The sequence below is a fragment of the Zea mays genome, chromosome 2, assembly GCF_902167145.1.
Source record: "Zea mays cultivar B73 chromosome 2, Zm-B73-REFERENCE-NAM-5.0, whole genome shotgun sequence".
Taxonomy (NCBI): domain Eukaryota; kingdom Viridiplantae; phylum Streptophyta; class Magnoliopsida; order Poales; family Poaceae; genus Zea; species Zea mays.
The window spans coordinates 59,326,316-59,352,214 of record NC_050097.1 but is presented as its reverse complement, the minus strand read 5'-3'; the positions used below and the strand labels follow the sequence as shown (position 1 = coordinate 59,352,214).

Sequence of the window (25,899 nt, the reverse complement as noted above, 5' to 3'; positions counted from 1 at the left end):
GTGCTTTTGTTGGACATACACGTGCAAACTGCGTTGGTGCATTACAGGTAACTAATCACGCGTTTAGGCGCAATCAACGCATACGACGGACCTAGTTATGGTTGGTCAACCGACCAATCACACGAAAACTGAATACTTATGTACGGAGACTGAATACTTGTGTACATACATTTTCTTACCCAAATAATACCTGGTTATGTTGTGATGAAGAGCTAAAATATAGAAGTGGCGGAGGCCCGGGCACGTGCCCAGGCTTCGGCCTGCGGCGGCCCAAGTCACGCCAGCCTGCTCCAGGCTCCATCTGCCCCACGTCAAACCCTAGAGTGAGTAGCGTCAGTCCCAGCTCAAGGAGCCAGCCACTAGCGAGCTCGCCCGCCCGCTCCCGCTCCAGGCCAGCGGCCAGCCGGTTCCCTCCTCTCGCGCCCGGCTCCCGCGCGGCCACCGGCCCTGGCGCCCAGGCCAGTCGCTGCGCGCCGCATAGTACCAGCACCTGCGCGCCGCCAGGCCAGGCCCGCACTCCGCAGGCCGGGCTACTCCCTCCTAATTTTTTTATTGCTTCCTCCATTTCTCGCAATTTAGGGAACAAGTTCTGTACAATTGCTACAGGTCTGGAAGTGTTTGACTCGGAGCTTCTGCTGAATGGTATTGTTACTCACAAGTTAGTTCGCCAGTTACATGCTTGCTATCTTAACATGCTATAATCGTGCTGTGTCTTGAACATTTTGATATTGACAAAATCCCCTGCCTTCTAGCTCTGAAAAATGGTACCTTTTATTTTATAGGCATTGTCTTCTTCCACGAATAAGCCATATGAGTGTGATTTGGATAGGTTTGGTTTTGGCACCATGCAACCCAAACAAAGCACTCCGGTACATATGCATCCTTATCTTTCTCTAGTTACTCTGATCCTTTGCACACGTGTGTACTTGTTTTTGGAGCCTCTAGCCCTTATTACTACAATTATTTGCTTTGCATATGCATTGGCTCATGGTACGCAGGCCATGTGAGATTTTGGTATCTTTTGTTGTATGGCTGTCACCATGTTAGCCTATATCAAAGCTAAGTACCTACATGGATTGGATATATCATATACCATTCTGCCAATGAGCCTATTCAGAGTAATGGTAGAACCAATCCATTTGGTTGACACTCTCATGACGGATTTGAACCCAATGGTTGCAGGGCCCGTGTCCGTGAGAACGGTTCATGATGTCTCTGACACTTTATTGTGTGAACCTGAGCAGTATAATCAAGCATTAGAAAATTTATCTGTTCACCAACTCTATCCAGCTCTAGTGGAACATGTATTTGACATTTCTTGGCCTGTAACTGAGTTCCTGCAGAATGCAATGACATATTGGCTTATATAGAGGCATAGAGCTAAGTTCAGTTGTGCGTTCATCAGCCCCTCCTTGCTTAAGTGTCACTTAATTTAGAGCCTTGCCTCTTGTTACATTTCCTTTGACATTTTTTTTGTCCAGAGCAGAAACAGTATGCAACTGGCGTTTTTCTCTATCGGTCTATCCATGACAACACACACTAATCGTAACGTGAGCTATGAGAAATAGAGCAATTGCATCCAGAACTCCTGGTTAAGAGCTGAAATTATGATGCAGTATCTTGGGACTAAGAGGCACGGGAAACTAGCAGGACTATATTGAATAGAGACTTTGATGAGATTTAAAAGTTTATAACAGTGCCCAGGCTCCGATTTCGGGCTGGCTCAGCCAGTCATATGATCTAAAGTAGTATCTCTGATGTTGATACGTCCATTCATGATATTCATTTTTTTTCATATTATTTCATCTATCTAAGTGCAATGTCATATTGTTTGATACTTAATCATGTTCATGTCCATCTTGAATTTTTTTGATAAACTGATGAGAGCGACTACAGATCCATTCCATGTAATATGTAGCCATTTAGAAAGGTAGAATTATCTAGCCCTAGATTTATGTGTAGTTACAACAATTTTTGTGTTAATTCTCTCCATTAGATATAATACTCCCAGGCATAGTCTGTGCCTATATTAGTTCATATTGACGATCTAGACTCCTAAATAATCTATGAACAAAACAAGAACATGGCAAGGTCCATGCCAGATATATTTCCAGAACCTCTTGCACAACAGATCCCATGCCAAGAAGTATTTTGTATGGACCTTCATTACAATACACATACCATACTTTCTACAAGAGATAGGCTTATATTAGTGGGTCAATAGATTTTTTTTCACACGCTCAGCAATTGACTCTATTTTTATGACGTTGCAAGCACTGTTTCAAAGGCGTCGCTTAGACGTCCAGGCGCCCAACACTCCTAGGCGTCCCCGTCGCCTAGCTAAATCAGCAAGAGGGCATAGGGGAAGAGGAAGGGGCGCCACTCAATGATTTCAAGTCGTCCGACTAATCGCGATTAGTCGGGCTGGTCGGTAATTGGTACACGATTTGCTGGACGACTCGACCAGACAACCTAGTCGTCCTGGTCGTCCGACTAATCGTCGACTAGGGCGACTAGTCGTCCGACTTATGTGTCCTGGTCGTCCCGGCTAGGGTTTAGTTATTGGGCCTTTTTTAGCCCATCTACAGTCACTGCACATATCCTCTCCTCTCCTATTCTAACCTACCCACCAACAGTCTCTGGCTCTCTGCATGTCTCCTCTCCTCTCTTGCACCGCCCCTGCAGTCCTGGACTTTGATTGCCGACGGCTACACCGGCGGGCGGCGGCTACAGCACCCTGCGTCCCTGCCCCTTCTCCTGTAGTCCTGCAGCCTGCTGCACTACTGCAGTCTCTAATTTATATAATGTATACAGGTATATTTATATATATACCTATATAAGTATAGCTACTAGTGTAGGACGACCAGGGACCGACTAGGGGTCGACTAGTCGCCCTAGTCGTCGACTAATCGCGACTAGTCGCCTGGTCCCAGGGTTCGACCAGGCGACTAGGCGACTTGAAATCAATGCCCGCCATTGAATCAGGCTGGCGGCGGCTGAATCGGGCCCGACAACAGCTGAATCGGGGTCGGAGGCAGCAAATCTGAGGCCGCGGTGGCGAGATCAGCTCCGGTGGCCGCGAAATCGAGTGGCGGCGGCTGAATCCTTCTCCTTTTTTCTTTTTCTTCCTCCATGTTGTTGTTTTGCTGGTTCTCGTGTTGATAAGGCGTCGCCTTAAGCGTTGCCTAGGCGTCGCCGAGGCGTCCAGGCGGCGGTCCAACGTCTTATCTCGCCTTATCGCTTTAAGAACCATGGTTGCAAGTTCTTATCTTTGCATATCAAAAGTACAAATTATCCAAATACTAATAAGACTAATTACTCGATGAGCTTTAATAATAGAGCTCTGTCCTACACCTTTATCAATAGCAGCTAAAATTAAATATTACTGACCAATACATCTTATGTTTAGAACAACATCATTGAATATAGAAGTCTGTGCTCAATGTCATCCATCTAATGTAGTATTGTACGATGATATCCCATACCGATATATAAAACTTGCACTCTTGCAATATGTCTTGTCATTCACTATATCATTTGAGACGTCATATATATATATATATATATATATATATATATATATATATATATATATATATATATATATATATATATATATATACATACTAGGTGAGTGCCCGTGCATTGCTACGGAACACAAATTAACGAGCCTCCAATAGCTCAAGGTACTCGCGAAATGAGCGCAATGGTGGGAAATAGTGCCTTGTTGCAGATGAGCGCGACACCACTTGATGCCATGAGTTCCATCGTCCTATTGTGGGACTTCCATTGCTACGAGCTCTATATATAAAAAGGTTTGTTCATGTCATAATAACTAAAACAATGATGTACCAAAACTTTTGCTGCTACGCTCATACTCAGACAATATTGACAAAACATATATCCTTACCTAATTGCCTCATTCTTGATAGACCCACGCAAGAATAGAAGAGCAGACAAAATAAAGATCAATCAATCATAACAAGGATATAGTATTTTTGGACAAAATATATAGCAAGTTTTGTGTAGCAGTTTTAAACATGCCAAATACAGTGCAAATGCATAGCAAGTCATTGGAAAGGATAGGAAACAAAGCCGAGAGTAACATAGAAAATAAAATGGAGTCAAGTTTCTAAAAAGCTTCGCACAAATATACATATTTCTAAAAAAAATCTTCACACGTTCGACATGACGTCCTCTAGATGCCACCTCTCTCAGCACTTTCCTGAAACCAGCAGACATTCGTAAGGAATAAATCAAAATTTTAATAGCACTTTGTTTATTTACAATAGAAATCTCAGTGCAGGGCATCAATGTATTCAAAAATAAGAATACAAGCTCAAATAAGAAGAAGATAAAATGGAGTCAAGTCAACACATTCATATTTATCAATTTTTCACGGACGACGGAATTGAAAGTTTGAACAGAAGTTAAATTACTAAGATTTTAGTGATCTCCACAATATGGGATATAGAGATCAATAGAGAACAGCATAATGCATGATGCAGACCTAATGCTCAAAGTACCAACAAATGTCAAAGAAGCACAACAACAGAGCTCCATCAAAATCACAAGGTAAGTAGAATGCAACTGTGTAGCATTTTTGTTAACAGAAAGTGTATCCAAAAAGGGAGGACAGTGCATAAACTCTCTAGCCTGTGAATAGGTGCAAAAACTCCATTCAGACCAAGAAAGATCATCAATAACACAATGGTGAAGGTGCTAGGTTAGGTTTAGGTAACTTGGAAGTGTGTGTCCCTAGACCCCAAGCCCTCTTCTTCTGACAGATATCTGTATCTTTCTCCAAGGCCTAATGGCCGGAAAGATCCATGAAACTCATGTGGCATGATAAAGAAATGTTGAGGTTACTGACTGACAGTCAGTCTTGGCTGCCTGTGACAGTTTCCTTGCATGCATTGCAATTATGTTAACCTGATCAAGCAAGCAACCAATGGTCCTTTGAAAAGGTACCCCCATCAGACTTTTGGTTGCAGTTACAAGCAACTGTTCTTTGAAAAGGTACCCTTGGACTAAAAGGTAGCTGAGGTTACTGACTGACAATCAGTCTTGGCTGCCTGTGACAGTTTCCTTGCATGCAATGCAATTATGTTAACCTGATCAAGCAAGCAACCAATGGTCCTTTGAAAAGGTACCCCCATCAGACTTTTGGTTGCAGTTACAAGCAACTGTCCTTTGAAAACGTAGCCAGCAAAGCACTGCAGCGTTTGTTTGCTGGGTACAAGTCCCTAGATGTAAAAGGCACAGTTTCAGATAAATCTGAACTCGTCTGGCTACGTTGCCAAGCAAATAACCTATTGTCAACATGAATGAAGAACAACCGAAATTTTTCAGTAGTGAACCCATTTTAAAGTTAAACGCTATGCCTTCGTCGACATCTTACTCTCGGACTTTGTCAACGAAGAACCCATCCTAACCGTCGTGCTTAAGCATCATTTGGAGTCAATGGACAACTCATGCATATGGCTGCATTGCTGAACGACGAATTGGTTGATGAAAAACGGAGGTTGAAACACGTGTTACAATTACTTTTTTAGCATCAACATTTCTTTCTCGAGCACTATACGAACTCATTCACATTTCTGGGCTCTCGTGATCTCCCAAGCTGGGACGGCTTCATCACCCACAGCACATCCATCGACTCGCTTCCTGGTATTCGCAATAGCCACCACGAAGCTTTCGTTCTGGAGAGTGTAGAGATACATTGCCCGTTCATCCTGACCATTTCATTTTATCACCACAAAAAAAAACAATCAGAACATATAGTAAGCGCGCTATTGAGGCTTAAGATGGAAGCTCGTGTGCCCGTCTAGGTCATACGTACCTCGGGGAGCTCCAGGTATTCGTCAGGAGATATCTGAAGGAACTCGACAGCCGTTTGCCCAACGCACCAAGCCAAGACATCCGCACTGTCGTCTGCGATGGTCAAGTGCAGCTGAAAGCCACACACACATACACTTTCGCAGGCACACTTACAGAATGAACACTGGAGTACACCTGAATGTTCATTCACAACACTGCCGCAAATGTTGTGGAACAGTGACACCTTTAAACTGTCACAATCGATACCATCTAACCGAACATGGGATATCTGAACATCAAGGCGTCAGGCAAATACAGGATGTTAGCATCAGAAAACAATTTAAATTGAAGAATAGAAATAAACATAAATTGTGACTGCTTTTAGCCCCTTTACTATATTTTATCTTTTCCATAGGGGGGAAGCATGTTAAAGGTGATCTGGTAGTCATTTCTAGAACGGTGCCAATAATTTTAGCAAAATGCCAATTCAACTAAACTTGAAAAGCTCTGGAAACCAATCTCACAGCAGTAACAAAGAAGACTTACATGTGTTCTGTTTGTCGAACGGGGAAGATCTGACAAGGGTGATAAATTATGCAGGCACGATGAGTTTAGGAGTGCTGGCAGCAAGCTTAAGTTAACAAACAGAGACCCTGGCTCCTTTTCACGCCATGAGACTTCAAGGCTATTAACCATAAAATAGCCAGCAATCAAAACGTTGCCCACATAGTATACCATATAGATAATAAATGCTAACATAAAGGAAAATGCTTCTTACATATTTGTTGAACTCAAGGCACAAGTCAAACCGGAGATGTACACCATATGCCCAACTCCTACTCTACCTAATGACCTGCAGATTAAAAGACATTCATATACTGTTATAGAATTCAGGTGCATGATGGACTAACAGAGGAGCACCATTGGTATCCCTACCAACCGGTTAGGCTCCACATCTGGTGGTAAGAGTAATCTTTACTAATCTAGCAAAGCACTGCAGCGTCGGCAGGGGACAAGGCACAAGAGTCAAATGTACCAACCGACATTATTATTATAGTTAAAAAGGCAGGGCCACTGTTTATCCTGGCAGAATCTTCAACGACAATTCAATGTGATGGATCGAAGACAGTTGTAAGCTTAGAGTGACTACAAAATACACTCTCTCTCGTCCAAAGAAGAAGAATATTTTTTCTGTAGATTTAATCAGATGTAAAACAGTTTGGATCAACACAGTTACATCTTCAGTTGTTAGCTATGATGACTGTTTAAGTTGTCATTCCTAATCTTCAGTTTTATCCTTCAAAACTATGTTTTTCTAAGGCAGTTGTTTATGCATCGACCTGCGGTATAGACCAGTGCTGGGAAAATGGCCGAACGAAGATGGTCATATCATCTCTAAAGGGCTGGGAATAAAGTGGAGTTACCGAGGAACAGCAGGATCATTTGTGTCGGCATCAGCACTATCATCTTCATCATCTCCACCTCTGAAAAGATTTCTAGCAGTTTGCTTGGCCGGGGATTTGCGAGTCCTGCACGTAAGTTGTTTTCAGGACATATATTTAGTATCTCACACAATATGGGATTAAGAGAAAACAATCCTTCATGACATTCATTATATACCTTAGCAACTTCAAGCACAATACGACCAAGATCCGAATGCTTCCTGACATAATGTCGAACCTCATGTGCTCCATCAAAGTATGAGTTGTTCGTTAACCCAGTAATCTGCCAAGGTAACATGAGTACACATAAAAAAATAGTAAACCAGATTTTTTAAAGTTGGCTAAGAAAATCAGCGGCAGGCAGATGTTTACTATAGTTCTGCTATGAAAAAGAGAACTATTATTTTCTGCCAGTATAATTCTATAAAGTGCAAATTGAAACCAAAGGCTAAACTGTAAGCAACTTACTTTTTTGCATAAACGAAATTGTAATGGCATGTCACGTTTGCTGTCATAATTAAATAAAATCTTATTCACACATTAATGAATCCGTAGATTAATTAGTATACATGCAAACAGGGTTCATCCTTTCTCATGCAGATATAGTAGAGTAAGTTAGTAACGTGCTGTCACACAAACCATATTTGACTTGCCTCCTCTTGTATTCCAATTTAACACTACAACCATCAATTTGACAAATATCAGGGCCTTCTATAATTGGCTCAAGCAGGAATTTCCTTCTGCAATTGACAACAGGAGTTCAGCAACATGACAGATGAATACATATAATAGTATAAAATAACAGATGAACACCATAGTGACACAAATCATTCTCACATAATTAGCACGAGTGTAGTACAAATAAAGCGAGAAAATTCAGATAGAAATAACAAGCTGATAACCAGGTCCAAATCAAAGTCACTGATCAATTAAACACAGAAGAGATAACAAGCCTTCATATATGCCTTCAGATCGTTGGCAATCTATAAATGGTATGCCATCAGAAGAGCTAACTTATTTGTCTACAAAATGAAATCGGCGATGGAGACCTTTGGATTGCATAACCCCATGGCCGATGGGTCCTTGGAGTGGTTGAGCCCGAGATCATCGACGAGCGCAAACACCACATCCCCTGGGAACAGATCCTTGGGTCACAAGTCCCTCTCGGCGCCGGTGGGGGAGGAGCGGCTACCGGCCAACAGCGACACCAGCCTGCTGTGGTGCTCCAGCCCGTCTAGCCTCTCATTCGACTGCTCCACATCTGCGGCACTGCCCATGACGGCTACTGCTGCTCCGACCTCCTCATCGACGCTGTGGGCGCCGGCGTGCCACACCGGTCTGGGGACGTGGCGTGGGTGACCATCCGCGTGGCGCGACGCCAGCCGCGGCGTCGCTGGGACAGCGTGACATTAGGCTGCTGCGCCACGGTCTTCCTGACACGGATGAAGGGGAAGACGGTGATGTTCGTGGGCGACTTGCTGGGGCGCAACCAGTGGGAGTCGCTCGTCTGCCTGCTGCACGCCGCTGCGCCGCAGTCGCCGGCGCAGCTCGTCTCCGCGGACCCTTTGTACACCTACAAGTTCCTGGTATGTCATGTAAACACATGTACCAGCTAGGATGCTTGGCCGAAGAGATTGGGACTAATCTAATCTAATCTAAATACGTTGGTCGAGGAGTACCAGGTGACGGTATCCTTCTACCGCGCGCCGTACCTGGTGGACATCGACGTGGTCCAGGGGAAGCGGGTGCTGATGCTGGACGACATCTCCGAGAACGCCGAGTCGTGACGCGACGCCGACATGCTCTCCTTCAACTCCGGCCTCTGGTGGACGCACACCGGCTCGATGCAGGGGTAGAGTAGAACTGCACACACCTATTCGTGGCAATCCTCTCCGGTCTGCAGTGAGAGTGTGCTTGGTGGTCGGTGGATGCAGGTGGGACTACATGGGCGAGTCTGGGCGATACTACGAGGACATGGACCGCACGGTGGCGTTCCAGCGCGGCGCACGGAGCACGGAGCACGGAGCACTGGCAGTAGTCTTCCTGGGAGAGCGTCGCAGCCTCTACATAGATCCACGCGAGGATCGCGACCTCGCCTTCCATGGAGAGCGTGGGTGAGGATCGAGAGCGAGGGCGGCGATCTGGGTTGAGGTAGCGGGGATTGCAGGAGAGAGGAGAGTGGATCACGTTCTAAGGAGCCGGGGTGGTGATACGGGGCGGAGTCCGTGGGGATTGTGGGAGAGAGGAGAATGGATCTGGGGCGCGGACGCGGGGAATCGAGAATCACGGGGGGAGGACGCGCCTTCCATGGAGATCGGGAGGAGATTGGGTTGTCGCGGACGCGCAATCCATGGAGATAGTTGGGACCGGTACCCAATCCACGCGAACGGGGGCGACGATCTGGGGCGAGTAGAGAGCGGAGCGTGGGCGGCGGGGATTGCGGGGTGAGGAGAGAGCTGGGGCGGCGATCTAGGGCGAGGAGGAAGACGCGCCGCGGGGGAAGAAGCTTGGTGCGCGGGCGGGATACCCGGCGGCGAGATTGGTGCGCGGGCGAGCTCGAGGGGCTGGCGCGTGCGGCATGCGGGAGGAAGACGCGCGCGCGGGTGGGGCGACGGGGGCATGGCGATGTTGTGGACGCCCTCGTACCACTCTTAAGGTGTATATATATATATATATATATATATATATATATATATATATACATATATAAAACTAAGATTACCTTCAACAGTATCCTTTATAACTCCTCTATATCCCTCATTTACAGCCTCTTCTAAAAGATTTCCTCCTTTGTATCTCGTTCCTCTCCAGCAACGTTTTCTATATCTCACCCTCTATACGTTAAATCTAGGACGAAAACAAATCTAAACCAGCATTAAACTAAACGAAAACAAATCTAAACCAGCAACCAAGCTCAATCTAGGACACATACTCAGATTTACGGACTCCAAAACTGAATTGTGCAAAGGCTAAGGCGATGGTTGTAGGTCGGGGAACAATCGATCTATATCCTTGTTGGCTTTTATGGAATATGGGACGAAACAAAATGAACCTCAAGGTAAGATTATACCTCATGTGCAACCTGAATCTTAATACCACTTGATAGAAGGCGAGACTCAATATTCCGTGAGGTAGGATAACTTTATTGGGTGGAGATCTCGACGTTGATGATCCAAGGTTCCGAACGAACGGATCTTCGCAATCACTACACCACTGCTACATTGGTTATCACCCGTGACACACGAGTGACCTCTCCTTGAAGGCTTATCCGTGCAAGCGCAATCAACATCACAAGCAAGAACATGAAGAATACAACCAAAATTGTATTGATCACGAGTTGGGGTCTCAAAAACGATAAATGACGACACTGTTCGATGACCAAATGAATCTAAGCACAACCCAAATCCTAATGTGGCGGCAGTTGCTGATAAAATAGAGGTTAGGGGCATGAAAAAACCCTAGATGTACCCATAATTGGCTCTAACACGATACACTGCCCAATAGCCCAACGCACGGTGTCGCAACATCGAAACAAAATCTAAATGCTGAATTGTTTCGACGATTTCTATTGACTCTAGACGAATTTTAAATTGGTTCCAGCTCGGTTGGAAATCTTATCTCTTTAGCTTTCTATCTATATAAAGTGTGACCTAATCGGAGTTAAGATGCATCCTAGGCGTCCGTTTTAGTGCAGACTAGTTGTTGACTCCGAGCTGGAGACGAAGTTGAGTCGGACTTGGCTCCCTCTTGTCGCGAACGTCCTAACTTCTCCTCCTTGACATCTTGGTCTTTCCCAAGTCCTTGCTGGTCCTCTCTAAGGTTCCTAATCATCAAAACATCCATGGCACCAAGCGTAAACTCTAAAACACAATTGACTATGTTAGAACAAACCTAAAGATTTAATTGTCGCACACGTGCTTCTGTTATCGGTTCATGGGTTGTTTATATGGGAGTGATGTCCTAATCATATACCTTCTTAATCTCCTTTGCCATGATACATGTGTGGTCGACCTTCAGGAAGAGGGATATTTTGTTGAAGGCGAGGGTAGCGATGCCTTTTTGTAGGAAACAGATGACGCCTAAGGGGGGGTGTGGGGGTGAATTAGGACTTCTAAAACTTTCACTAAACTAGGCCACAAATAATTCCCTAAAGCAAAACCTATGCAAATAAACAAACTAGAATGTGCAAACTAGGTTTTGTCTAAGTGTTGCTATCTCTACCGCAATGGCTGAGTTTCAATCTACACTATGTAAGTATGAATACAAGATTGAAACTTAAATGCTTAGTATAAATGCGGAAACTTAAAGAGCAAGGTAGAGATGCAAACTCTCGTGGATGACGTCGGTATTTTTACCGAGTTATCCGGAACCACGCAAGGTCCCGACTAATCCTCGTTGGTGCCCCTACGCAAAGGGAAGCCCACGCGAGGGCCAAGCACCTCGGTCGAGTAACTCCGTAGAGAGCCGCAGGCCTTCTCCACGCGCAAGTGGTGCTCCGCTTCTGGCTCCTCTCGGACGCTCTCCGCCATCTCCACTATCGAGCTTCCGGCTGAAAATGCCACGGGCCTCGTTCCCTCCGGTACACGGTGGCGACCGTGACACAAACGCGGTTGTCACAGTCTCGCAAGACTCTCGCCCCACTCGGTACAATAATGGCTCGCGCAAGAGCCGAGGGGTTTAACTTACCTAAGCACTTCGCAAAGCGCCTACGCTAATCACCGAGTGATTCTATTAAGCACTTGGGTGTAAGAGCACTTGGGAATGTCTACTGTATGCCTTGGTATGTCTCTTGGGCTCCCACACATGGAAATGGCCGGTTGGGGTGTATTTATAGCCTCCAACACAAATATAGTCGTTCGAGGAAAGCTGCTGCTTTCTGTGTTGCACCAGACCGTTTGGTGCCCCTGTCCGGTGCGCCTAGCCGTTAGTCTGTCAGAGCAGGTGACCGTTGGCGCGTATACCTTTTCACACCGGACAGTCCGGACATCACACCGGACAGTCCGGTGGTCTTCCCTCCGGGTGCCACCTGGAACTAGCCGTTAGGGCTCTAGTTCCTGGTGCACCGGACAGTCCGGCGTGTGGCACCGGACAGTCCGGTGCCCTCGACCGGATAGTCCGCCTGTGGCAACACATCTTTCTTCTTGGACTTTTCTTTGATCTTCTTAATGTCTTCTTTTGAGGTTTTGCTTTCCTCAATTCGTTGGTCCAAGTAACATTAGTTCACGGATTGTGTTAATCATCAAACACCAAAACTCATTTAGCCAAATGGTCCGGGTCCATTTTCTTTACAATCACCCCCTTTTTGGTGATTGATGACAACACAACCAAAGCAAGCAAACGATGCAGACATTTGAATGAAAATATGCATTCTACTTGCTAGGATGCATGTTTGTCCCCAAAATGTGATATTATGGACTTAAGCCTCCCTCTAACTCCATAATTCACTCTCTGAATAAAGAAAAAATAAATTAGAACTCTTCACGTGGGTATTTTCTACTCAAGTTAATTATATGTGTTACTTGACATCTTAGGGCATTTACATGTTGGTGCTAATCACTGCAGCTCTGCTAGCGTGATGGATAACATCTACTTGTGCTTGCCCCTAGGTTCTGGCTATTCTCATGCGAATCCCATATTCTCAACTAAGATGGATCAACTAATCTTCTTGAGCTCGGCTAATCTCCGCATGTAGCGTAGCTCTACTTAGATCGTTCTCATCTCCGGCATATGGGATTCGGCTGTTCTCAACACCAGATCTGGCTGCAAGTTTCCAACGGGCATTTGTTTTCATATGTTCTTCTTTACAGGGAAAGTGGTAAACGCAAGTCCCTGCCGTCGTAGATTTCCCGAACCGGCAAAAGACAAGCAAACAAAAAGTCTGAGCAAACGAAAGCTAGCCAGAGCGACACACTGCGTGCGAAGCACCAAAACACGTACGGAGAGGGAGAGGGAGGAAAGAGAGAGGTCGCGACAAAGGACGAGGTCAAGGACTATACAATGGCGAAACATATTCAGTTAATATTTACACAGTTAATAAAGTTTTATTAGCCACTTGCATTCATAACATAGAGTATATATATACTACTTACAATTTAGCCATAAAATTTAGAACATAAGACATGATGTGAATAAGCGTAGTGATCATAGTGAAGTAGATAAATGTTTTGAACTTACGCTCCTCCACGCAGCTTGGTGCCGACGTGAACAGTGGCATCCCGTTCCACCCCAATAGAAGGGTGGCAGCAGGCTCAAGTCTCGTGTTGCCTTACACGAGATACTGGTCTCCTAGCACTGTGTTTGTCCTCTGTGCATACAATTGCATCAGATTCTGCAAAGGCTCATCCAATTATCCAGATCAGCTTCCACAGCTAGCTCTCCAGAGGCATGTCTCACAAAGATAGGTATCGTCATCGTCGACCTATCAGCATCGACAGAATGCCGATTGTCCTTGGGTTTGAAGAAGAACCCCTCCGGCTCCGTTGGTGGAAGGAGCATGCATCTTGAGATAAATTGCTCTGCTGGTGAATCCTATAGTAGTGGCGGTAAATCATACAGTCTTGGATATAGAGTTGTAGGCTTCCAGGTTGAAAGCTAGCCAGAGCGACACACTGTGTGCGAAGCAACAAAACACGTACGGAGAGGGGGGGGAGGAAAGAGAGAGGTCGCGACAAAGGACGAGGTCAAGGACTGTAGCAAAACAAAGCGGCCAGCGCGCTCTGTTGTTTGCCCTCCCTCTCCCTAGTCCCTCCCCATACTCTTCCCCAGTCCCCTCCCTCTCCTAGGCGCGCCCCTTCGTTCTTAGGCTCAGCGGCAATCTATCTGCGACATGGGAGAAGCGAGTGGGAAAGCCCAGACACCGCCATGACCCTCACAGGCCGCGCTCGTGGGAACGCGGCGTCGATTGTTAGCGCCGCCCACGGCGATGTCATCGTGGTGGCGCTGAGGCGTTGCCATTCCCTTCCTGCGCAGCGCCTCAGCCTGACTTTCGTCTAACAAGCCATCGCCCTGCCGCCCAGGGTGATGCATGTATGGATCATCATTATCTAGAAAGGAACAACCATAGGTTAAGTCTTTAAAGATGATCCATGGTTGTTCCTTTCTAGATAATGAAAAGCGCAAAAATAAAGCATAATTTTTTTGCTTAATTAAGAAAACAACATGAAACTGTTTTGTACATACATGCATCACCCTGGGCGGCAGGGCGATGGCTTGCTAGACGAAAGCCAGGCTGAGGCGCTGCGCAGGAAGGGAATGACGACGCCTCAGCGCCACCACGATGACCTCGCCGTGGGCGGCGCTAACAATCGACGCCGCGCTCCCACGAGCGCGGCCTATGGGGGTCATGGCGGTGTCTGGGCTTTCCCACTCGCTTCTCCCATGTTGCGGATAGATTGCCGCTGAGCCTAAGAACGAAGGGGCGCCTAGGAGAGGGAGAGGACTGGGGAAGAGTATGGGGAGGGACTAGGGAGAGGGAGGGCAAACAACAGAGCGCGCTGACCGCTTGGTTTTGCTACAGTCCTTGACCTCGTCCTTTGTCGCGACCTCCCTCTTTCCTCCCCCTCCCTCTCCGTACGTGTTTTGTTGCTTCGCACACAATGTGTCGCTCTGGCTAGCTTTCAACGTGTAAGCCTACAACTTTATATCCAAGACTGTATGATTTACCGCCACTACTATAGGATTCACCAGCAGAGCAATTTATCTCAAGATGCATGCTCCTTCCAGCAACAGAGCCGGAGGGGTGTTTCTTCAAACTAAGGACAATCGGGATTCTGTCGATGCTGATAGGTCGACGATGACGATACTTATCTTTGTGAGACATGCCTCTGGAGAGCTAGCTGTGGAAGCTGATCTGGATGACTGGATGAGCCTTTGCAGAATCTGATGCAATTGTATGCACAGAGGACAAACACAGTGCTAGGAGACCAGTATCTTGTGTATGGCAACACGAGACTTGAGCCTACTGCCACCCTTCTATTGGGGTGGAACGGGATGCCACTGTTCACGTCGGCACCAGGCTGCGTGGAGGAGCGTAAGTTCAAAACATTTATCTACTTCACTATGATCACTACGCTTATTCACATCTTGTCTTATGTTCTAAATTCTATGGCTAAATTGTAAGTAGTATATACTCTATGTTATGTATACAAGTGGCTAATAAAACTTTATTGACTGCGTAAATATGAACTGAATATGTTTCGACATTGTACAGTCCTTGACCTCGTCCTTTGTCGCCACCTCTCTCTTTTCTCCCCCTCCCTCTCCGTACGTGTTTTGGTGCTTCGCACGCAGTGTGTCGCTCTGGCTAGCTTTCATTTGCTCAGACTTTTTGTTTGCTTGTCTTTTGCTGGTTCAGGAAATCTGCGACGGCAGGGACTTGCGTTTACCACTTTCCCTGTAAAGAAGAAGAGATGAAAAATGCCTGTTGGAAACTTGCAGCCAGATCTGATGTTGAGAACAGCCGAATCCCATATGCTGGAGATGAGAACGATCAAAGTAGAGCTACGCTACATGCGGAGATTAGCCGAGCTCAAGAAAATTAGCCGATCCATCTTAGTTGAGAATGTGAGATTCACATGAGAATAGCCAGAACCTAGGGGCAAACACAAGAAGATGTTATCCATCACGCTAGCAGAGCTGCAGTGATTAACACCAACATGTAAATGCCCTAAGATGTCAAGTAACACATAAAATTAACTAGAAAATACCCACGTGAAGAGTTCTAGTTTATTTTTTTATTTATTCAGAGAGTGAAAATTATGGAGTTAGGGGGAGGCTTAAGTCCATAATATCACATTTTGGGGACAAACATGCATTCTAGCAAGTAGAATGCATATTTTCATTCAAATGTCTGTATTATTTGCTTGCTTTGGTTGTGTTGTCATCAATCACCAAAAATGGGGGTGATTGTAAGGAAAATGGACCCCGGACTATTTGGTTAAATGAGTTTTGGTGTTTGATGATTAACACAATCCGTGAACTAATGTGCTTGCTAGTGTTTGTGTTTATAGTTCACAGGATGCTATAATTACTTGGGCCAACGAATTGAGGAAAGCAACACCTCAAAAGAAGACATTAAGAAGATCAAAGAAAAGTCCAAGAAGATGTGTTGCCACAGGCGGACTGTCCGGTCGAGGGCACCGGACTGTCCTGTGCACCAGGAACTGCAGCCCTAACGGCTAGTTCCAGGTGGCACCCGGAGGGAAGACCACCGGACTGTCCGGTGTGAAGTCTGGACTGTCCGGTGTGAAAAGGTCTACGCGCCAACGGTCACCTGCTCTGACAGACTAACGGCTAAGCGCACCGGACAGGGCACCAGACGGTCCGGTGCAACACAGAAAGCAGCAGCTTTCCTCAAACGACTATATTTGTGTTGGGGGCTATAAATACACCCCAACCGGCCATTTCCATGTGTGGGAGCCCAAGAGACATACCAAGGCATATAGTAGACATTCCCAAGTGCTCTTACACCCAAGTGCTTAATAGAATCACTCGGTGATTAGCGTAGGTGCTTAGGTAAGTTAAACCTCTCGGCTCTTGCGCGAGCCATTATTGTACCGAGTGGGGCGAGAGTCTTGCGAGACTGTGACAATCGCGTTTGTGTCACGGCCGCCACCGTGTACTGGAGGGAACGAGGCCCGTGGCATTTTCAGCCGGAAGCTCGATAGTGGAGATGGCGGGGAGCGTCCGAGAGGAGCCAGAAGCGGAGCACCACTTGCGCGTGGAGAAGGCCCGCGACTCTCTACGGAGTTACTCGACCGAGGTGCTTGGCCCTCGCGTGGGCTTCCCTTTGCGTAGGGGCACCAACGAGGATTAGTCGGGACCTTGCGTGGTTCCGGATAACTCGGTAAAAATACCGGCGTCATCCACAAGAGTTTGCATCTCTACCTTGCTCTTTAAGTTTTCGCATTTATATTAAGCATTTAAGTTTCAATCTTGTATTCATACTTACATAATGTATATTGAAACTCAGCCATTGCGGTAGAGATAGCAACACTTAGACAAAACCTAGTTTACACATTCTAGTTTGATTATTTGCACATGTTTTGCTTTAGGGAATTATTTGTGGCCTAGTTTAGTAAAAGTTTTTGAAGTCCTAATTCACCCCACCCCCTTAGGCGTCATCCGTTTCCTACAGAAAGGCATCGCCACCCTCGCCTTCAACAAAATATCCCTCTTTCTGAAGGTAGACCACACATGTATAATGGCAAAGGAGATTAAGAAGAAGGTATATGATTAGTACATCACTCCCATATGAACAACCCATTAACCGATAGCAGAAGCACGTGTGCGACAATTGAATCTTTAGGTTTGTTCTAACATAGTCAATTGCGTTTTAGAGTTTACGCTTGGTGCCATGGATGTTTTGATGATTAGGAACCTTGGAGAGGACCAACAAGGACTTGGAAAAGGCCAAGATGTCAAGGAGGAGAAGCTAGGACGTTCGCGACAAGAGGGAGCCAAGTCCGACTCAACTTCGTCTCGAGCTCGGAGTCCACGACTAGTCTGCACTAAAACGGACGCCTAGGATGCATCCAAACTCCGATTAGGTCACACTTTATGTAGATGGAAAGCTAAAGTGATAAGATTTCTAACCGAGCTGGAACCAATTTAAAGTTCGTCTAGAGTCAATAGAAATCGTCAAAACAATTCAACATTTAGATTTTGTTTCGATGTTGCGACACCGTGCGTTGGGCAGTGTATCGTGTTGGAGCCAATTAGGGGCACATCTAGGGGTTTTTCATGCCCCTAACCTCTTTTATCAGCAACTGCCGCCACATTAGGATTTGAGTTGTGCTTAGATTCATTTTGTCATCGAACTGTGTCGTGATTTATCGTTTTTGAGACCCCAATTCGTGATCAATACCTGTAGAGGATAGAGGTACATCCTCTTTATTTAGAAGACGCTTTAAAGGACGCTGGTGGAGCATACAAAGAGAATCTTCTCTAAATATAGAGTACAGAACCATGTACAGTCAGCCTAATATGAGGACTGTACGACGTGCTTCCTTTTTACATATGATATGATCTAAACAGATGTTTTTTTTGCATATTTATTACCAGCATTGAGAACATAAATAAATAAAGATGAAATTAATTGAACTTTTTTATACGCTAAGCTTTGTACCAAGTATCCCTGTATAGTCACATACTTCAAAAGCCACTAATATATAATTATTTTATGTTTTTATCCCAAAATTATTAACTTTACTTATTTATTTTTATATTGATCCATGAGTCAAATGCACAACAAAATACCTGAAAGTATGAGCATTGTTCGAAAACTGTAGAAGCTAGATGTATGGGTTGCAACATTTGATAACACACAATCACACATTCATATTCCCAAAACACTAAGATCTCACAGCCGTACTATTGTTGTATACTACTTGTCTTCTATTCTTACTTTAAAATGTATGTTTGCCTTCATCACGAAACGTGACAGTATTTGCCTTAATACAGTCCACCTATCCCTGTTCAGTCATCTGTCAGTCTATTTGTTTAAATGGTAACATGGTTCTCTCACCGGAGCTTCTAGCAAAAATTAAAAGCATTTAAGTCACTGTTACTCAAAATTCCAAATGCATGTTTCCTATTTTATCTTCTTAGCTTCGATTTAATTTGTTCTGACGATATTTGTTGTATATGCCTCATGGTTGTATTTTTTTTGTTGGAAGTCAAGAGTTGAAGTTAACATCGAAGGTTTTCTTAGCAACATAGTCTTTGAATCAAATGGTTTCTTTCATTTTCAAATATATAGGCGGTCATTTCCTCTGTATTTTATACTCTTGTATTGTAGATACTTTTGTTGGCTGTTGCCATGTTAGCCGTTAGAAAAATGGCCACTGTCTACCAAGCTAAAAAAGACCAGTAAGAAATTACTCATAGCATACAAGGCAGTTTCTATCCAAATAATGTGATGATAATCCATCAAAAGTACAATCGACTACTACATCCTTATAAATATTCTTCTATGACGAACTACCTATTATCAGTTCTATTATATAGTCAAATTCATAATTATGCAGCTCTGGTTCATAGAAAAGAAGCAACCAACCAACGAGATCAGACCAACGTTAATGCATGGCCTAACTGGCTCAGAATGGCAGACACTCTTAGGAAAAAATGGTAGGCCTTCTACGCAGGGGAGCGGCAACGCCGCGTTTTGCTTTCTAATGCTTTTGAATTCTGTCTGCCTGCGACCGCGCCACACCGATGGTAGAATCCTACTGTGACCGCCAACGCCGCCGCTCACCGACTTTCCACCGCGCCAGCTCGCCACCACACCAGCCTCCACCCACGGCCGGACAACCCACTGTCTACCGGGTCGTGACGCCGGACGCCCAAGGCGCACCCCGTCTGCCTCCGCTCCCCCGCCCTCCCTCCACCACTCCCCCCCGGCTCTTCCGAGGGCAGAGGCCTGAGCCCTTAGGCTCCGCTGGTACTGCTCCCTTCCCCCTCAATTCCTGGCCGCTGGGTGCTGGCTCCCTTGATTCTGGTAAGAGTACCACCATCCGCTCCCTCGCCCTCCCTCCACCACTCCCCCCCGACTCTTCCGAGGGCAGAGGCCTGAGCCCTTAGGCTCCGCTGGTACTGCTCCCTTCCCCCTCAATTCCTGGCCGCTGGGTGCTGGCTCCCTTGATTCTGGTAAGAGTACCACCAATCTCCATTACTTCTTTCCCTATAATCAATTCCTACTTAATTAGATTGAAAACTGAAATTAGAAGCATCAGGTATGGATCTAACATGGGAGGAGAATTTCATGGGTTGCAAAGACGGATAACAGATGAGAATTCATATGTTTTCTATATACATGCTTTGCACATCAATTACAATAGTGGTGGTCGTCTTGGTTGCTAAGTATTGTCCTTTGATATCTGAAAATTGAAATCTCGTTTGAAGAAGTCACCTAAACTACATACTAGTAGTGCTTGTTATAATGGAATGTTACATTTAAATTTAAATTAGAAATGCATGTTCAATAATTAATCTTTTTTATGAATTTTTCATTTTATTCAGGGCTTGATGAGGACATGGAAGATGCAAATACAGTACCTCACTAGACACTAGGTATTTATTTTTATCTCATCAAGTTAGCAATTGTAGTTCAATCATCAGATTAGTTAGAAATATGATCTTCGTCTTAGTTATATATCTGTGCGGTTCAGTTGTTGTGTGATATTAATGGGCTTATGGGCCCCTATAGAGGCCCTAGTCTTCAGTAAATCCTGGGTCCGCCACTGGTTGACTGCTCACTAGTTACTGCTGGTATGCTGCTCCTTAATATGTCATGCCTTTTTGAATGTTAGATTATTATTCTCAATAATTATTTTAAGTTACATTTTTTTTCGAAAACGTAGGAGAGCTGCGTATCATTATATTAAGAGGAAAAAAGGTGAGGATAAGAAACCTCATACAAGCCAAACTAACCCACACACCCACACACACTCAAGGATAGCTAGAAGTACAATGAAATTATGACCAACTGCCCTCATGACCAAGAAAGAAGGACGCCGATTAGTGTGTTGGAGCGGAAAGGATGCTATCTAATCCACTGGCTCCAGCCCTACACCAGTTGTGAGACTCCTCCTTGACCCACTTGATGACCATGGTAGAACAAGGCTGCTCCCCATTGAAGACACAACGATTGCGGTGATTCCAAATGGCCCAAGCCCCAAGAATGATCAAAGAATTGAGGCCCTTTAACAGCCCCTTATATGTTGGATCACCCGAGACCGTGACAACTCCTTCCCACCAAACCTCAAAGGAAGAGGTCGCAAGGTTAGGAGCAAGGTGCTGCAAACGGACAATTTTCAGAATCTGAAACCAAACATCACGTGAGAAGACGCAGGAAACTAGTAGATGGTTTAGGGTCTCCTCCTCCTGATCACACAACGGACAGAGTTGAGGGTGAGGCAGCCCCTTTCTTGCCAGACGGTCAGCTGTCCAGCAGCGACCATGAGCCACAAGCCACATGAAGAACTTGCATTTACCAGGCGCCCAAGCCTTCCAAATCCTCTCCCAGGGGTTAAAGGTTGTTGATCCAAAAAAGAAACCAGTGTATGCCGAATTGGTGGAATAAAGACATGAGCTAGAGAGAAGCCATATGTGCTTATCCTCATGATCCTGTTGTAACTCCCAGTGAGCGGTGAGATCCCACACTTTGAAGAATTCAGCTAGAACATTAAGGGTGATAGCACCTCGAATGTCCTGCACCCATCCCCTTGTTGTGAGAGCATTGTGGACACTCCTCTTTTTAGCCCTAGAAGAGACCGTCTTGACCAGGTGAGGGGCCAACTGACAGAGACTCTGACCATCAATCCATTTATCAGTCCAAAACAAAGTGTTTTTACCGTTGCCCACCACCGAGGAAACCGCTGCCGAGAAAAAGGCCTTCACTGAAGGGTGAGCTTTTATATTAAAGGAAGCCCAGGGCCGGTCAGGATCAGTTTTTTGCAGCCAGAGCCAGCGCAACCTAAGAGCCCAATTCATTTTTTGCAGGTCCGATATGCCCACCCCCCCAAGCTTTTTTGGTCTAGTAACCTTGCTCCATGCTACCATACAATGACCTCCCAAAGCATTCTTCCTTCCTCTCCACAAGAAACTTCTTCTGATTTTGTCAATTGCTTTAATCACCCAAGTAGGTAGATCCATGGCCATAGTTAAATAAATAGTCATTGACGACAAGACCGCTTGGACAAGGATCAATCTTCCAGCTTTGGTTAATAAATCAGCTTTCCAGCTGGGAAGACGACCCGCAATTTTATCAATGAACGGTTGGAGGTGCTGTTTCCCAAGCCTCTTCAAGGAAAGAGGCACCCCTAAATACTTGCAGGGGAAGCTGGCAACGGCGCAAGGCAACAAGTTGTGAATGATATCCATATTTTCAGCAGCACACCGGATGGGGAAGATGCTGCTCTTTGCCATATTTGTTTTAAGCCCAGAAGCCTCTCCAAAAATCCTAAGGATATCCATGGTGGTCACAACATCAGATGTCACCGGGTGAAGGAAGATTACCACATCATCAGCATAAAGAGATATACGGGAGTGGTCTGAATTTCCTGATAACGGCTCCAACAATCCCACAGCAGCTGCCTTTTTTTGTTAGGTAGCACAAAACATCCATAACCAGGATAAAAAGCATTGGGGAGAGAGGATCTCCCTGCCGAAGACCCCTTCTATGGAGAATTTTCTGCCCTGGCGCACCATTAAGAAGAACTTGAGAAGAAGCAGATGCAAGAAGAGTGCTGATAATATCATACCAAATTTGCCCAAAGCCCAAATGCTTCATAACTTCGAGGAGAAACGGCCATGAGACATAATCAAACGCTTTGGTGATATCCAATTTAAGAAGGATCCTTGCACAATTTTTCTGGTGGAGCATAATGGTTGTCTGCTGAACAAGCATAAAATTGTCAAGAATGGATCTGCCCTTAATAAAAGCACTTTGATTCTGAGATACCATATTGTCAAGGTGACTAGCCAATCTATTTGCTAGAAGCTTAGTGATGAGCTTAGCAAAGGAGTGGACCAAGCTTATAGGCCGAAAATCCTTGACCTGGCAGGCATCGTCCTTCTTGGGCAAGAGAAGGATGTAGGCTGAGTTTAGCAGATCTAAATTCACCCATTTTCTGCTCCAAACAACTGTAGCAGCAGCCATAATTTCCCCTTTTATGATCTGCCAGCACGACTTATAGAATTTCCCAGTAAAACCATCCGGGCCGGGAGCCTTATTTAGAGGAAGAGATAGGACTGTTTTCCAGACTTCATCTTCAGTAAACGGGCTGTCCAGCGATGTCAGATCATGGGCAGGGATGTCAAGCTGAGCCAAGTCAATGGTGTGCGCCCGGTCAGGTGAACATCCCAGCAGCTTGTGGAAGAAATCACTGATAACCTCCAACTTATCCCCATGAGATGTCTTCACCGATCCATCATCAGAAATCAGATTGCCAACAAAATTCCTGCCTTTCCGGTATTTAGCATGGAGGTGGAAAAAGGCAGTGTTGGCATCCCCTTCAGCCAACCATGAGATCCTGGAGCGACTCCGAGCCATAGAACGCTGCAGCGATGAGAGGGCCACAATGCGACCATCAAGCTGATCCACCAACCACTTTTCTAACACCGACAAGGATCTGAAATCTTGAGCAGACTGCAACTTATGCATAATCTCCCTTGCCATCCCAAGTTGAGAGGTAATATGTCCCGTCCTTTTTTGAGACCAGCTCTGAAGATGCTTGACCGTGGCACTGAATTTTTTGGAGAGGGTGACAAAAGGGCAAGGGGAGGAGGAAACAAAGTTCCAAGCAGCCTCCACTGTCGACAGAAAATCAGGTGCCTTTGTCCAGTGAGATTCAAAATGGAACCTCCTGCGCCCAGGAGATAAATCATGAAGCCCAAGGAGCAGAGGGCAATGGTCAGACTCGTCAGTGCTAGCACTCTGCAGAAGGCAATTAGGAAAGAGTTGTTCCCAATCTGGCGAGCAAAACATTCTATCGAGCTTGACAAGAGTGGGTGGATCTTGACGATTAGACCAAGTGAATTTCCTTCCATGTAAGGCCAATTCCTTCACCCCCAGATCGTTGATGAGTCTTCTGAATCTGTCCATGAGGTGCCTATTAAAATTGCCAGAGCTCTTATCATCATCCTTGTAGATGAGGTTGAAGTCGCCCATTAAAATCTAGGGCCCAGGACAAGCAGATCTCACGTTGCGAAGCTCTTGCATAAACTGAATTTTGTCGCTGTTTCCTTGAGGCCCATAAACACATGTTAACCACCAAGGCTGCTGGTCACGTGGACTGAACTGAATTGTCACACTATGGTGATCCACCCTAGAAGCGCTTGCCTGACCAATCTCATTACTCCAGGCCACGAGAATCCCCCCGCTAGACCCAACTGAGGGAAGGGCTAGCTTGTGCACAAAATTACTCCCAAGGGTAGTCAAAATTGTATGCAAAGAAATTTCAGCCATTTTAGTTTCCTGGATACAAACCACATTAGCTTTGAAGGAGTTTATCATATTGTGAACAGTATCCTGACGTGCTTTGGAATTTAAACCTCGTACATTCCAGCTTACAATTTTTGACGGATTCATGGGTAACTATGGTGTAAACAACCGGAACCAAAACAAAGAAAAAGGCATGAACAGCGGCTCAACACATAACCAGCCCAGGGGCTGTCCAGCCGAAGAGAGCAGCAAGCGCCTGGACATGAGACGGGGGAAGGGGCTGATCAAAAAGTCTGCTGTTTTTTTGCAAGGCCTCCTGACTGATGCCTTCATTCACATCGATCACCTGCAGTGCTCTCATTACCTTCTTCCTGAATCTGTTCTGACCATCACCAAAGGCAGATTGAAATTCCACTCCAATACCAGCAATGCGCCTACTACGGCGTGGAGGTGCATCAGAAGAATTATCGTTCCCCGGTCTGACAGGAAGAGGAGCCGGTAAAATGTGATCCGCAGTCTTAATAACCATGGAACGAAGGAAGACCCAGGATGAATAGGGGTGGCCAGTTCAGGTGTCTGCGAAGGTTCAACAGCCAGACCAATGTCCGAGATGCAGCAAGGGACAGACCGAGGACCAGTCAAGGTATCCAACCGATGTTGTTGCGTCCTCCGACCCCTTCTAAAATAAACCTTCAGAGGCATGCAGTACCGCGGTTGAGGGGGAGCTGGTGAAAACTGGGACACCGCGAGGGAAGAATCCACCCAACCCGAAGCAGGCAAATCTTCAGACACAGCAGCCGGATCATCAGAAATAAATGACGTAATAACAGGATCCACCAGTGTTGGATGCGGGGGAGACACAGGCGCCGCCTGCTCATCAACCGAAGCAACGAAAGGAGCTGGCGCATCAATTGGTCTCGCCCGCACAGGAACCAAAACATCATCAGCCACTAATGCTGAATCTGAAGAGATTGCAGGCGCATGCCCCACCAAATCTGGTGCAATAACAGGCGTGCCAGCCGCCGCATTAACACTGGCGCGCGACAAACATGACTGAACCGAAGGACGAGCGGATTGACTTGGACGCGCGGCCCCAGGCGCGCAAGAACAGATGGCCGACCGGCTGAAGGCTGGGAGTTGAGACGACGCCTCTGCTGATTCCCGGAATTGCTGCTACGATCTTCATCCTGCCTGTCCGAAGTTGGCGGTGAAGGTGGAGGAGGAGGCGGCGGAAATTGCTCCGTGCGTGGGTAAGTCACCGTGCGTGCGTAAGACGGCCCAACGTCCACAGGCGGCTCCTCCACATGGAGATCCAAAGATGAAGGCAGATTATCCGGATCATCACACCAGACACGCAGCCGGAATGAAGACAAATCAACAACCTCCTCAGGACCAAGAAGCAGCTCATGAACCAGGCAGTGTCCAACGAGAAGCTGCTCAGCAGAATGAACATCCCGGAGATGAAACGGGAGGCCGCGAAGCTCAATATCCAGCAGGAAAGGCATCTCTCTTCCACCGGAGGCCAAGAACTGACGAGACCACCTCCTAATGTGCACCCGAAGAGGAGGTGCATAGAAGGACTGACCCTCACTGAGCATCCGATCAGCCAGCTCCATGTTGGGTAGAAGGGCGATGAAGGTATTCGGCACAACCAGGCGAAGGTCGAGCGCATCATCCTCAAGATCAAATTTCAGA

General features: G+C 46.0%; 3 protein-coding genes across 11 annotated transcripts in view; 2 read left to right on the top strand and 1 right to left on the bottom strand.

Annotated features, from left to right (window-relative positions):
* Window positions 1–200: 200 nt before the first annotated feature.
* Window positions 201–25,899, top strand: part of LOC103646503 (pentatricopeptide repeat-containing protein At4g13650) — a 30,423-nt gene continuing 4,724 nt past the window's right edge. For 6 of the 8 annotated variants that reach the window (XR_002267174.2, XR_004856234.1, XM_020548307.2 and 3 more), the window contains exons 1-3: window positions 256–642; window positions 783–869; window positions 20,280–20,330. The gene's annotated coding sequence lies outside the window, so the exon portion shown is untranslated. Of the gene's footprint in view, window positions 643–782; window positions 870–20,279; window positions 20,331–25,899 lie in introns of all 8 variants that reach the window. The other 2 variants (XR_002267173.2, XM_008671236.3) reach the window with 1 other exon arrangement.
* LOC103648674 (uncharacterized) lies at window positions 3,960–8,250 on the bottom strand. Of its 2 annotated transcripts, XM_035965291.1 has the most exons (4): window positions 7,441–8,250; window positions 7,245–7,349; window positions 6,599–6,673; window positions 3,960–4,225 (listed from the first exon to the last, which is right to left on the bottom strand). In XM_035965291.1, exons 1-4 carry the CDS (start codon window positions 7,512–7,514, stop codon window positions 3,973–3,975), a joined length of 507 nt encoding a protein of 168 aa, XP_035821184.1. In that variant the 5' UTR covers window positions 7,515–8,250; the 3' UTR covers window positions 3,960–3,972. The 2 variants fall into 2 exon arrangements, 1 of the variants encoding a protein (XP_035821184.1); XR_004856235.1 differs by lacking the exons at window positions 3,960–4,225; window positions 7,245–7,349; window positions 7,441–8,250 and adding exons at window positions 5,083–6,109; window positions 6,367–6,505 and having other exon boundaries at window positions 6,599–6,727.
* LOC103646502 (protein PMR5) lies at window positions 8,689–9,076 on the top strand. Its single transcript, XM_008671235.2, has 2 exons — window positions 8,689–8,848; window positions 8,936–9,076. The coding sequence occupies exons 1-2, from the start codon at window positions 8,705–8,707 to the stop codon at window positions 9,047–9,049; spliced, it is 258 nt and encodes an 85-aa protein (XP_008669457.1). The 5' UTR covers window positions 8,689–8,704; the 3' UTR covers window positions 9,050–9,076.

Coding starts and splice junctions, on each gene's coding strand:
- LOC103648674 (XM_035965291.1), bottom strand. CDS start 7,514: ATGGAGCACATGAGGTTCGACATTATGTCAGGAAGCATTCGGATCTTG. Junction 6,674..7,244: donor AATGATCCTGCTGTTCCTCG/GTAACTCCACTT, acceptor TTTAATCTGCAG/GTCATTAGGTAGAGTAGGAG. Junction 4,226..6,598: donor GCCTTGAGTTCAACAAATAT/GTAAGAAGCATT, acceptor TGCTGGTTTCAG/GAAAGTGCTGAGAGAGGTGG.
- LOC103646502 (XM_008671235.2), top strand. CDS start 8,705: ATGAAGGGGAAGACGGTGATGTTCGTGGGCGACTTGCTGGGGCGCAAC. Junction 8,849..8,935: donor TGTACACCTACAAGTTCCTG/GTATGTCATGTA, acceptor ACGTTGGTCGAG/GAGTACCAGGTGACGGTATC.